General features: G+C 44.8%; 5 protein-coding genes across 5 annotated transcripts; 4 read left to right on the plus strand and 1 right to left on the minus strand.

The window, feature by feature from the left end:
* Nucleotides 1-166: 166 nt before the first annotated feature.
* On the minus strand, nt 167-3,961 carry I203_106772 (uncharacterized protein; the record flags this gene model as incomplete). Its single annotated transcript, XM_019151093.1, has 17 exons — nt 167-222; nt 291-392; nt 463-524; nt 585-617; nt 691-748; nt 807-911; nt 972-1,228; nt 1,289-1,463; nt 1,523-1,592; nt 1,661-1,782; nt 1,883-2,066; nt 2,137-2,149; nt 2,212-2,299; nt 2,380-2,595; nt 2,721-2,830; nt 2,899-2,996; nt 3,065-3,961. 17 exons carry the CDS (start codon nt 3,959-3,961, stop codon nt 167-169), a joined length of 2,646 nt encoding a protein of 881 aa, XP_018999661.1.
* A 444-nt stretch (nt 3,962-4,405) lies between these two features.
* On the plus strand, nt 4,406-5,728 carry I203_106773 (uncharacterized protein; the record flags this gene model as incomplete). The annotated part of the gene is made up of 7 exons (XM_019151094.1): nt 4,406-4,675; nt 4,741-4,935; nt 5,012-5,138; nt 5,199-5,284; nt 5,352-5,420; nt 5,481-5,572; nt 5,632-5,728. The coding sequence occupies 7 exons, from the start codon at nt 4,406-4,408 to the stop codon at nt 5,726-5,728; spliced, it is 936 nt and encodes a 311-aa protein (XP_018999662.1).
* Nucleotides 5,729-6,162: 434 nt separating this feature from the next.
* On the plus strand, nt 6,163-10,237 carry I203_106774 (leucine-tRNA ligase; the record flags this gene model as incomplete). Its single annotated transcript, XM_019151095.1, has 10 exons — nt 6,163-6,219; nt 6,306-6,635; nt 6,710-7,064; nt 7,166-7,451; nt 7,507-7,765; nt 7,821-8,290; nt 8,351-8,968; nt 9,104-9,280; nt 9,342-9,900; nt 9,995-10,237. The coding sequence occupies 10 exons, from the start codon at nt 6,163-6,165 to the stop codon at nt 10,235-10,237; spliced, it is 3,354 nt and encodes a 1,117-aa protein (XP_018999663.1).
* A 463-nt stretch (nt 10,238-10,700) lies between these two features.
* Nucleotides 10,701-11,288, plus strand: I203_106775 (uncharacterized protein; the record flags this gene model as incomplete). Its single annotated transcript, XM_019151096.1, has 2 exons — nt 10,701-10,735; nt 10,871-11,288. The coding sequence occupies 2 exons, from the start codon at nt 10,701-10,703 to the stop codon at nt 11,286-11,288; spliced, it is 453 nt and encodes a 150-aa protein (XP_018999664.1).
* A 402-nt stretch (nt 11,289-11,690) lies between these two features.
* Nucleotides 11,691-12,158, plus strand: I203_106776 (uncharacterized protein; the record flags this gene model as incomplete). The annotated part of the gene is made up of 2 exons (XM_019151097.1): nt 11,691-11,746; nt 11,825-12,158. 2 exons carry the CDS (start codon nt 11,691-11,693, stop codon nt 12,156-12,158), a joined length of 390 nt encoding a protein of 129 aa, XP_018999665.1.
* Between the last annotated feature and the right edge of the window lie 52 nt (nt 12,159-12,210).

Raw genomic sequence — 12,210 nt, forward strand, 5'->3', positions numbered from 1 at the left:
GAAAATCAACCAACAAATTCAAGCTTGATACCATATACACAGTACAACTCTAGTAATATCTATACACAATATCAGAACCAAGGAAAGCTCACTACACTGGAAAAAGTCCAAATTTCTCGAATTTACCATCATCTGCCATACATTGCTCTTTTTTATGTTGTTTTCATCAATCCGAATCATCATCATCGTCGTCTTCATCTCTTCTAGTCCTTTTGAACAATTCTGATGCGCAAAATCACTCATCATTAGTATCAAAGCTCTCGAAATCTCCAAGTTAGGCAATAACTCACTCATGATATCATTCAACGTCAATTTCATTACTCCATTGGCACCTGTTCCACTTAACGCTGCATTGGCCAATTCTCTCTTGGCATTTTGCAATTCCAATATACCTATCACAGTAGATACATAAGGTCAGCTAAGAGATTTTCAGACCGTTGGTCAATTTGGAGAGCGACTCACGATCTTCAACTGTTTCTGATATAGTCAGTTTGAATATATTCACGTCTAGCTTCTGACCGAGTCTGCAGAAAATGACTGTCAGTTACAAGTCATTAACGACGTAATTTGTCAGACAAACCCACCGATGGGCTCTATCGAACGCTTGGTCTTCCAATCTGAACAACAGCGCCATCGATTATCAGCTTGTAATCCTTGCAGCAAATATCAGCTGAATTCTAGCTGACTCACGCAGGGTTCCACCACAAATCCATTAGAATGACATTATTACAGCAAGTCAAGTTAAGACCTAAATTGATCGATGAGCTATTCTACCCAGTTGGAAAGAGGGGAGACACCTAGCTCACCTGTACTTCCAGCTTTGAACGATATCAGTATGACTCTCGTTCCAGGATGGTTCTTGATTTTATCTAATGATTCTTGTCTTTTATCATTCCTCATAGACCCGTCATCTACCATCAATGAGTAACGCATCAGCTAGTTGCGTCACTTCCCTACGTCAAGCAACTCACATCTAACATAAGCGATTCCGTGAGTTTTCAAGAATGGTTCGATCAAATCTAAGAAACTCGTAAATTGCGAAAAGACAATCGTCTTCTCTGTCTTGTTAGATCGCTCTTCAACCTCAGAGAGCAGTTTCAATAACATTCGGATCTTTGCCGAAGTAGGCGGTAGGCTCTCGTCTGCAGTCGAGAGTTTCGATTTCGATTCGGCTTTTTTGACAAATTCAGAACATGGTTCACAGTGAGTCGAAGATTGGTCTTGTAACCTATAAACTTATAAGCTATGTTCCTATCTTGCTGTCAACATCATCAAGGCTTCAGCTTACTTGACGTAACACAGTTGACAAGTTTTCCCACTGCCCACGCCCAATCCACCCAAGAGGTCGGCCAGTTCATCAGCCTGATCTGCAGTCTCCACTTCTTTGGGTTGAGTAGCGGCATCGCCGATAGCGTCTGAATCGGTAGTGAGCGACTTGGTAACCAGTAAAGGATGCACACATGCTGCACGTGAATATGTCAGCTTGTCATTTACCAGTTCGGTAGGGAGTTAGCTGACGCACCTTGACGTAATCTCAACAACATGGTTAAGACGGACGTATAATTAGCCATAGCGGAACCATTCTTGACGAACTATCCAATAAACATCCAGAATCAGTTTTCCCGGGTCTACACTGGCGTGCGTGAATTGTGTAACTGACCTTGTTGAATGTCAATTCCGTCTTCTTCTCCAGCGCATCATAGAATGCCTTTTCCTCCTCATCGAATTCACAGGGTGTCACCTGGACAGTGCGTCCAGGTAGATTAAGGATTTTCTTCCCGTCTATTGTATTTAAGCGAATAAACGATCAGCAAGATATACCAAGCCTCATGATCGTTGATACATTTGTAGAAATGTTTTAGTCGTGGCTCAGTCGACTTACCGATTGTAGCATCCTTGGTTCGCCTCAACATGATAGCCTTTAAGATCACATGCAACCTTTTCATGGCCAATTTGGTCTTACCATCTTTGACAGGTTTTATAATACGGTCTCGGAAATCTTCCCAGTCGTCTAAAGGTCTTGCTCGAAGGAATTTGAAAAGTGAGAAAAGTTCTTCTACGCTGTTCTGTGAGATGTAACCGATGCGATCAGCTATTTGAATCGCTCACATATCATCAAATACAAGGAAACCTCACTTGAATTGGAGTACTATCGAACAACGATGACATCAGCTTCCCTCCCAATGATGACGAACAATCTCGGCAGCTTACCCTGTCAAACACCATCTGTACTTCGCTTGAAGAGCTACCGCAGCTTTGGCAGCTTTCGTATTTCGATTCTTGATATTCTGCGCTTCGTCTTTGAGTTTCCATCAATACCATATCAGTATACAGCTTCCCTTCATGTTGTGGAAGCTGATTTGATCATGGTCAACTCACCGACCACTACTCTTAACCATTTCACCTCGAACAGTGGACAACCAGCCTTCTTGGTATTCTTGCCTTTCCCAGCACCTTTCCTACCGGTATCAACATCAGAGTCGGAATCCACTTCTTCCAGTCTTTTCTGAGCGGCTGTTTCGTGAACCGCAAATTCTGATGCAACGGTTTGGAAGGTTGTTATTACCACATCGAATTTTTCGAGGGTCTTGGCGGCTACGTTGATCATATCATCAGTAAAAATTAGCCGATCTCTCACGAATATGCGGAGACATGGAGCGTGAATGGATCTGATTTATGAAGCCATAATGTAAGAAATTCCGCGTTCATGCCGAACTCACATTTGGTCCTACTTGGACCATGATGCGTGGTCACCTTCAGTTTACCGGGCTTGGTCTTGCTTTTAGCTTCTGTAGCCCATTGTTCCATGACAGCAAGAGGAGCGATGATCCTAACACATCACAATGTCAGCTTCAGCTAATGATACAGAGACACGATACGATACGATACGATACTCACAAAGAACCAGCTTTGAAACCTGCTTTCTTCTCTGCTGTGGTAGCAATACCTTCTACAATTCTAGCTAATGTCTGTACAGTCTTACCGAGACCCATATCCTGCCATCACAATTTATCAGCTACACCTCTTATACGAATCGCTCTTGTCAAAGGAGAGGGTCGCTCACATCAGCTAAGATACCTCCGTATTTCCTTCCACTTTCCCTCTGTCTCATCCATTTCACCCCTCTGACCTGATGAGGCATCAACTTGATCCCATCCGCGAAACCTTCAATCACATCATCTCCTTCTGAATTATCATCCAATTCACCTTCACCATCACCTATCGCTCCACTCAGAAGCTCCTGCATGTGTTTGTCGGCATCTCCATTATATCGCTGATAATCCTCTGCCGTGATGGGTATAGCATCGATGTTGAAGTCTTCTCTAGGTATATTGTCATCCTCTGATGGAACTCTCGGCTTGGATGGTTGAGCAGGAGGTTGATGGTGTATCAGCACTGGGTTAGATTGACCATTCTGTACCCATGCTGGCCATTGTTGATTTGTGTTAAATGCAGGTTGATGGGAGGGTTTAGAGAAGACTTGTTTAATCTGCTGTTGTTGCTGATAAGGGGTGTCGTTTTGGAATGCATTGGGAGTAGCAGGTTTGATATAGCTGCCGTAGGAGTTGGAACCTGAAGCTCTGTTCGTACCGTTAGCATGTGACGTCGAGGTCGAGGAGGGGTCTACAGCTTTTCTATATAGATGGCCTGATGCTGATTTGGATTGCGATTGTGATTTTGATGATTTGGAAGAAGCCAAAGATGAACCGAAATTATCAAAGTTCAGTGGATCCATTGCTGGTGGTGGTCTGTTGGACAGGGCAGACGACTTGAGTGGTTGTTGTTGGTGTTGTTGTTGATGATGATGATTTGGTGTAGAAGTATCGAAAATCCTGGCATGTGCGTTAGGCCCGAAACGAAGTGATCCTTGGGAATGAGGCTTATCACCGCCTTGCACTCGCCTGTGGTCAAAGACGGGAGTGGGTGACGAAGTGGGTGAAGGAGAGGGAGAGAAGGTCATGTCGATCACGGCGTGTCTTGGCTGAGCAGGGGGAGGTGGTCTGTTATGAAGATTATACGATTCCATCTTGTCTATTGGGAGTATGAAGGAATGAAAGAAGTAAGGAGAGTCGCAAGGTGGGGGACTGTCAGACAACCGTTCTATCTCGCCCTGTCCGAGTCGAGCTAGGTTGTTTGATACTGGTGATATACCTGAGTCTAGGATGAAAGAAGAGCAATGGAGGTTTGTTGACATTCTACATTCGACACGGGATAAAGTCAGACACGAGATCTCGCATCTTAGCTTTGCCACCGTGTGGGGTGTTTACGTAATATGACGTGTTGAGCCATGTTTTCTACCCTCCTTCGAGAACCCCAGGACAGAGAGGATACGAGTATTCAACTTCACCTCTTCTCGCCTCGAGGAGCATACGATATACCACAAAAGCAACCCCACTCCGTCGACATGGCACCGGCGTTACATTCAAGAGGCTTACTACTAGCCATGGAGCTACCTTATAGGCATACTGTACTCCAACTTCGATCTCAGATCGTTCAAGTCAGAATACGGAGTCATCATGTCGCGAGACAATTGTCAAGTAGGAAGACCTGTCTGCAGATAGGTTCAAGACCTACTCTTTCATTAGCTACTCTATCACCTATATCGACGAGGTATTATAGTCAGAAACCGGTAGTACCAAATGATAAACCCTCTATCCCAGCTTCTTCTTCTATAGTAATTAAACCTTTATTTTAGGTTTTTGGCTGAGATATACTGATAGGTCGTTTAAACGAATATAGGAACCGAAACCTGCCACTTCCATACCTCCTCTACCAGCCTCCGACGAGGCAGAACTACATGAATCACCATACACCTTACCCAACGCTTTGACATTAGCTAGGATCATTGCATGTCCGTTTTTGGGTTATACAATCGTGCAAGGGGATTTCGCTTGGGCAACGGGGATATTATTCGCTAGTGGTGTGTCAGATTGGGTAAGTCAGCTATCCCTGTCATATGACAGCATCTATATGGTATGGAGTGATCATAGCTGACGATATGATGTAAAAGCTGGACGGGTGGTTAGCAAGAAGATATAATTCTCGTTCAGTCTTGGGATCGATATTGGATCCAGCAGCGGATAAAGCTTTAATGACTACTTTGGTCGGAACGCTAGCGTGGTCAGGACTTCTACCTTGTATGTTAGCTTAGCATGCCTTTCCGATGTAAAACACAGCTGATGTATGAGTACATACAGTACCCCTTGCTATCCTCATTTTTGGGAGGGATTTCGGATTATCCATCTCTGCGTTTTATTTCAGGTTCATATCATTGCCTAAGCCTGTATGTTCTATTTCGACCCAATGATCAGCAGCGCATATCAGATGAAACTAATTTTTGCTCTATATAGCGTACATTGAAACGATATTTTGACGTCTCCATACCTTCCGCCGAAGTAAAGCCCACGCAGATCAGCAAGGTTAGCTAGCTACCTTACCAATGGAGAAATGAATTACAGCTAACATCTATTAATTTATAGATCAATACAGCCCTTCAGCTGTTACTCATGGGACTAACAACCGTTTCTCCGTTGCTGGGGTACTCGTTAGCGGGGCCATTACAGGCATTACAGTGAGTCGGCTCAAGCTACAGCTTTGGATATGAACATAGCTGATACAATGACGCAACAGGTGGACAGTAGCTGGTACAACCATATGGAGTGGGTTCAGCTATCTCGGTAGATCAGGTGTGAAAATCCTCAAACAGCCTGGGAAGAAGCTGTTATAACATATATATATGCATGCATGGTACTCACCGTTGTCATTGGTTATGCATCCATAAGTCTTACATGCAATCTCCTACGACTCAGTATGTTGTACAATGCCACGTCATGACATGTTATCTCCCGTTATCACTCGTCGAAACCTCCGCTTTGACTTTCTAGTCGAGCAGTCCACTCTTGACTTTTTTCTGGACGAGTGGTCTGAATGTTATGACTCGGATTCACAAAGGTGCACTCTATCCTCCTTCTACCTACTAATTCGTACATATAAAAGCGAGGGAAAGAGCAGCTCCATTTGCCCTCCTCTCTCGTTACTTGTATTGTCAAAACGACCAAAATTCCGCGCTTCCGGCTCAACCTCCCGAACGCTTTTACCTATATCAACCCACTCAGAACTACACCTCGGGTATCTCCTGTGCGACTCTTTCAACAGCGCAATATGGCAGCTACCATCAACCAGGATGCCAAAGCTGGTTCAGTAGTGGTCATGGAGAAGGTCAGTCCATCGAAAACCCCAAGACCTCTATCAAGTTGATCAAGTTGATGAGGTTAGCTGACAATCTCGTAATACTCAAATTGTAGACCGATAAGAGAGATTATCTTATCGCTTTAGAATCTTCAGCCCAAGAATCATGGAATTCCGCTCAATCATTCGAAGCTAATCCACCACCTTTACCTGAAGGTATCAAATCGTATCAAGATTTCTTTGAGAGTGGTCAATCAATGGAGGAATTACAGAAGAAATATCCAAAATGGTTCGGTACATTTCCTTACGCTTACATGAACGGTTCTCTCCACTTGGGTCACGCTTTCACAATTAGTAAAATTGAGTTCGCCGCTGGGTTCGAGAGAATGAGGGGTAAGAAGGTCCTCTTCCCTGTCGGATATCATGCCACTGGTATGCCAATTAAGGTGAGTCAATACGGTCCCCACTTTCCACCTCAAGCATTTTATGGCTAATGTATGCTGATATGATTTGGGAATAGGCCGCTTCTGATAAATTGATAAGAGAGATGGAGATGTTCGGTGAAGATTTCTCAGGATACAAAGAAGATGTGGAAGAATCGAACGACAATGCTGTTCCCGTCCCTACCACCACCGCCTTACCAGCCAAATCATTAGAATCTACCGATCCATCCAAAGGTAAAAAAGGAAAACTCAACGCCAAGTCAACTGGATTGACATATCAATTCCAGATTTTAGAGTTGATCGGTGTACCAAGGGATGAATTGAAGAAGTTTGCCGATCCTTATTACTGGTTAAATTATTTCCCTCCTATAGCGAAGCAGGATTTGACTGGTTTGGGTGCAAGGGTAGATTGGAGAAGACAATTTCTGACCAGTAAGTAACGACCTCCTCCAATGGCAATACATGGAAAGACATACATTTGTTTTTCGGTGTACTTTCGAAGATTGAAGCTAATCCTTCTTTTCCTTTACCAGCCGACGCGAACCCATACTACGATTCTTTCGTTCGATGGCAAATGAACACGCTTTACCAACAAGGTAAAGTCAAGTTCGGTAAACGATATACCATCTATTCGCCCAAGGATGGTCAACCATGTATGGACCACGATCGTCAATCTGGGGAAGCGGTCAATCCCCAGGAATACACCGCTGTTAAGATGGAAGTTCTTGAGTGGGGACCTGAAGTAAGCAATGAAGTCAAACAGGCCGTGGGAGGAAAGAAAGTATGGATGGTGGCTGCTACCCTCAGACCCGAGACTATGTAAGTCACCTTGCATAATCAACCCGATATGTCAAAGCTCATGAAGAGGCTGCAGGTACGGTCAAACCAACTGTTTCGTCGGACCTAACCTCAAATACGGTCTCTTCGAATCAGCCCACAACGAACTTTTCCTCATTACCGAACGAGCCGCTAGAAATATGGCTTTCCAGGGCATCTTCGAAGGCGAGAGTGGCCGAGTTGCAAAAGTTGCGGATGTTGTTGGATCAGAATTACTCGGTACCAAAGTCTCTCCACCATTCGGTGTTGCTAAGGAAGTTTACGTTCTTCCTATGGAGGGTGTCCTCGCTACCAAGGTGAGCTATTATACCACCATGGTTGCGATAATACAAGCTCATGATTCGTTTTCAGGGTACTGGTGTTGTCACTTCCGTCCCATCCGATTCGCCCGATGACTACCGAACTCTCATGGATTTGAGGAAGAAAGCAGAGATGTACAAGATCAAACCTGAATGGGCAGCCGTCGATCCTATCCCCGTGCTCAAAACACCTAAATACGGTGACATGGCCGCCGAATTCCTCTGTAACGAGCTCAAAATCCAATCTCAACGAGATAAGGAGAAACTCGCCGAAGCGAAAGATCTCACCTACAAAGAAGGGTTTTACAACGGTGTGATGGTCATTGGTGATTTCAAGGGTGAACCTGTAGCCGATGCTAAGCCCAAGGTCAGACAACAGATGATCGATGCTGGACTTGCTACACCTTACGCTGAACCTGAAAGCGAGGTCATCTCTCGATCAGCCGATGTCTGTGTGGTCGCTTTGGTAGATCAGTGGTACCTTGACTACGGAGAAGACAGTTGGAAATCTTCTGCTTTCAAGTGAGTAGACTAGTATGATAGACTATCGAGAAGTCAGCTGATGGATGATGGTTCGTGCAGACTTCTTGGTCAAATGAACACTTACCAAGCCGAGACTCGAAATGGATTTGAAGCTGTCCTCAACTGGCTCAACAAATGGGCTTGTGCTAGATCATACGGTCTAGGATCGAAACTCCCCTGGGATCCCGTATGGCTCGTCGAATCTCTTTCAGACTCTACCATCTATATGTCATATTACACCGTCGCCAACTTACTCCACGACGATATGTTTGGTAAGAACCCTGGCCCTCTGGGTATAAAAGCTGAACAGATGACCGACGAAGTATGGGAATACGTACTTGGTTCTGGAGAATTACCTGCCAACTCACCTGTCGAACCTGAAAAAGCGGCTCAATTGAAATACCATTTCTCCTATTTCTACCCTGTCGATATAAGATCCTCTGGTAAAGATCTAATACCTAATCATTTGACTTTCTGGATCTACGTTCATGCTGCGCTCTTCCCTGAAAAACACTGGCCAAGGGCGGTACGGACCAATGGACACTTGATGTTGAACGGAAAGAAGATGTCTAAGTCGACTGGAAACTTCTTGACTATGAAGGAGGCTACCAAGAAATACGGTGCGGATGCTGCGAGATTGACTCTTGCCGATGCTGGTGATGATATTACCGATGCGAAGTGAGTCAAACTCCTCTACACCTCTGTTCACGCCCCCTCTCTTTCGAGTCTCCCCCTCTCCCCCTCTCCTCCGCTTCGCCATCGTCTCTCCCCCTTCCCTCTCAGCGAAGTGACGATAGCTAATATCGGATGTAGCTTCGAGGAGACTGTCGCCAATGCTGCTATTCTTCGTCTTCATACCGCCTGTCTCTGGGCTGAAGAGATGAAATCGATCGAATCGTCACTTCGAACTGGCGAATACAACGAATTCGACCGAGGTTTCCAGGCTGAGCAGGATGCCATGATAGAACGAGCTTACGAAGCTTTCGATCAGTAGGTGGCGCGTTTTTTTGCCTAAGACAGGTCAATCACTAATACCTGTCTACTATACTAGAATGGAGTTCAAGACAGCTCTTAAAGCTGGTCTATACGACTTTGAAAACTCTCGAAACTGGTACCGACTCATCTCCGATCCTGCCAATGGTGGACAGGGTATGCACCGAGATTTGGTATTCCAATGGATCCGAAATAACACCTTGTTGATCGCACCATTCACTCCTCATTATTCCGAACATATTTGGAAGAATGTTTTAGGTGAGACATCCAATATCCAATCGGCCCAATTCCCAAAGATATCTGGACCGATCGACAAAGGAATACTGGAACAGATGGATTACATGAAAGGTGTGGTCGACAAACTTCGAGCTGCCGAGGCTACCCTGGGTAAGAAGAAGGGTAAAGGTAAATCTACGACCACGTACGATTCCAATAAACCTAAACAAAGTAGAATCTACGTCGCTTCGAAGTTCCCTGAATGGCAGGAAAAGGCTATCGAGTTGGTCAAGCAGGCTTACGACGGGAAGGATGTGGACGATGCGAAGTTGAAGAGTGGATTGCAGGAATCGGGCTTGTTAAAGGATAAGAAGGTTATGCCGTTTGCTCAAACTATGAAGGTGAGTCTTTCGAGCTTCGGTCTACTAAAATATATTTTCTTGTGCTTCGGGCTCTGTGCTTCGTGCAATACTGATTGATTGATGATTGGAATAGAGGAAAGTCATAAACGAGGGAATATCAGCATTCGATCGAACTTTACCATTTGACGAGCTCCACACACTCAAGATCCTCGTACCGTATATCCAAGCTTCAGCGAAATTCACTAAAGTCGATGTTCTTTCCGTTACGGAAGCTCAAGAGATCTTGGCCAAGGATCCGGAGAAAGAGAATTACGATTCGGTAAAGATTGAGGCTGCTCAGCCTGGTATCCCTGAGTCACAGTTCTGGAATGAATAGATATATATATATGTATATAAGGGAGGTCAAAGGTAGATAATGCACATTCATAAGTTTGAATGAATGTCGAGGTCAGAGCCAAATCAAATGCTCCGTGAGGCATGACATGACGTACTTGATCGAATTTCAATCTGTTCCTCGCTTTCTCTCCCGGAAGAAGAGACCGTGAGAATCGTTCAGCCTGATGACGGACCAACGAACACCTCCTTTGATCTTGAACCTTCCATTGAAAATGTATAATGCTTCTCACAAAGCAAGGTGGTCTTTGCGACAACATGCAATATCGAGTCGATTGACGGCAATCCCTATATTTTGCGATACGTATTGCAAGACAATAAAGCTACAAAATGTCCTCTAAATTCGAGTGACATGACTTATATTTTAGTATACTTTGACTGTATCTCTGCTTCGTGCTCAATCCACTATTGACAAACATATACAAACCTCGATCTGATCACCGAATATGTCCAGAAGATCATCTAGCAAACAAGATGGATCGTAAGTCCGTCCAACTATCATTCAGTTCAGTTTCGCTTTCTCACCTTTCTACCTCTTCATCTCTCTGTCGTTGGTCTCCGCTTGATAAACTTGCTCCGCTGCAGATGAAATCACGCTGATCGTCTACCTACCTAGCTCTCTTGGCGTCGGCGGTGCCGTCGCCATTGGAGTTACTGGCGGACTGCTCACGTCGGCTGCAATCGTCGAGACCCGCTGCGAAGGAGGTGTACGTGCGGCATATCAGAACGTAAACTCAGACGGCTTTTCTCAAGGAATGAGAGAGACCTGCTATGCAGGATATCATTCTCAAGACGCCTCACATCAGGCAGATACCACACACGGCACCACCCATAGTGGATCTACCGACAATTATTGGAGTGTCGATCACGGGGATGCTCAACAGGAACAAATCTATGTCGTGGACACTAATCTTGATAGATCTTATGCTGGAGAAGGTTCACTTTATTTATCAGGTGTGGCTGGACAGGATCAGCCTGTAGATCACTCACAAATCGGTGAACATAACATCCCGACGAAATTCAGGAGGACATGAGATTCCAAGCTGAGAGTAGAAACATCATATGTGTAATCGTCGTAGACCGTTTCCGTTCACTGTGCTCTTTGGCTCCCGGAGTGATGCATACAAAGGTGCTTTGTATGTGCTTCTTTTGCTTTTTTTTTTGCGAGCGAACGTCAGCAGCGGTTTGTATCAAAGGTAGGATAACATCGCATTCTCTCAATGACAGTCATAGATGTTATACGTGATGCAACCCTTTCATGGTTGGTACTCTTCAAGTCGAAGTCAGTCATTCATTCCATTGACCAATCACTTGTTGAGATGATGGTAACTATAAAATGCTTCTGACAATCCTACATATATCTCGATCCAGCAAGTTCATACTTCCCTCCTTGCCACCATCACTTCCAATCTATCTGTATCACTTAGAAGCCCATAATGTCATCCAATAAAGACTCTGAACGTGGACAACCCTCCAAAGCCTCTGATGAGGGGTGATTGTTATTCAGAAATACATGTATGAGCATCATACGTACTGGATACTGACAAAGTTGTGATATGAACGATGATAGCGAATCAGGCATGTCTGCAACAACTGCTGCCCTGATCCTCGGCGCAGGAATCTTGACGACTGCAGGCACAATCACAATGGCTCATAGAAGCTTGACAAATTCTGAGGTCAACAGGGCTTACGCATTAGGGCTGCAACATGGTCAGCAAAGGTGCTCTGAGCCATCTACAACCACCATTAGAGTCGCCCAAGAGTCCGCGACGACGACTGCCAATGTCGCCTCCTGGGATAAGCCAGTATCGTCAGAGGAGGGAGCGCAAGAAGTATATGTCGAAATGAACTCGCAAGTTAGTGAAGATCAAATCCCATCGAAATACCGCAGATCTGAGATCTAGGGGATTGTAGTTGCAGTTCGACTTCTGGTCACTCAGACAAGGGTCCTTCTAT

This window comes from Kwoniella mangroviensis, assembly GCF_000507465.2.
Source record: "Kwoniella mangroviensis CBS 8507 chromosome 1 map unlocalized Ctg02, whole genome shotgun sequence".
NCBI lineage: Eukaryota > Fungi > Basidiomycota > Tremellomycetes > Tremellales > Cryptococcaceae > Kwoniella > Kwoniella mangrovensis.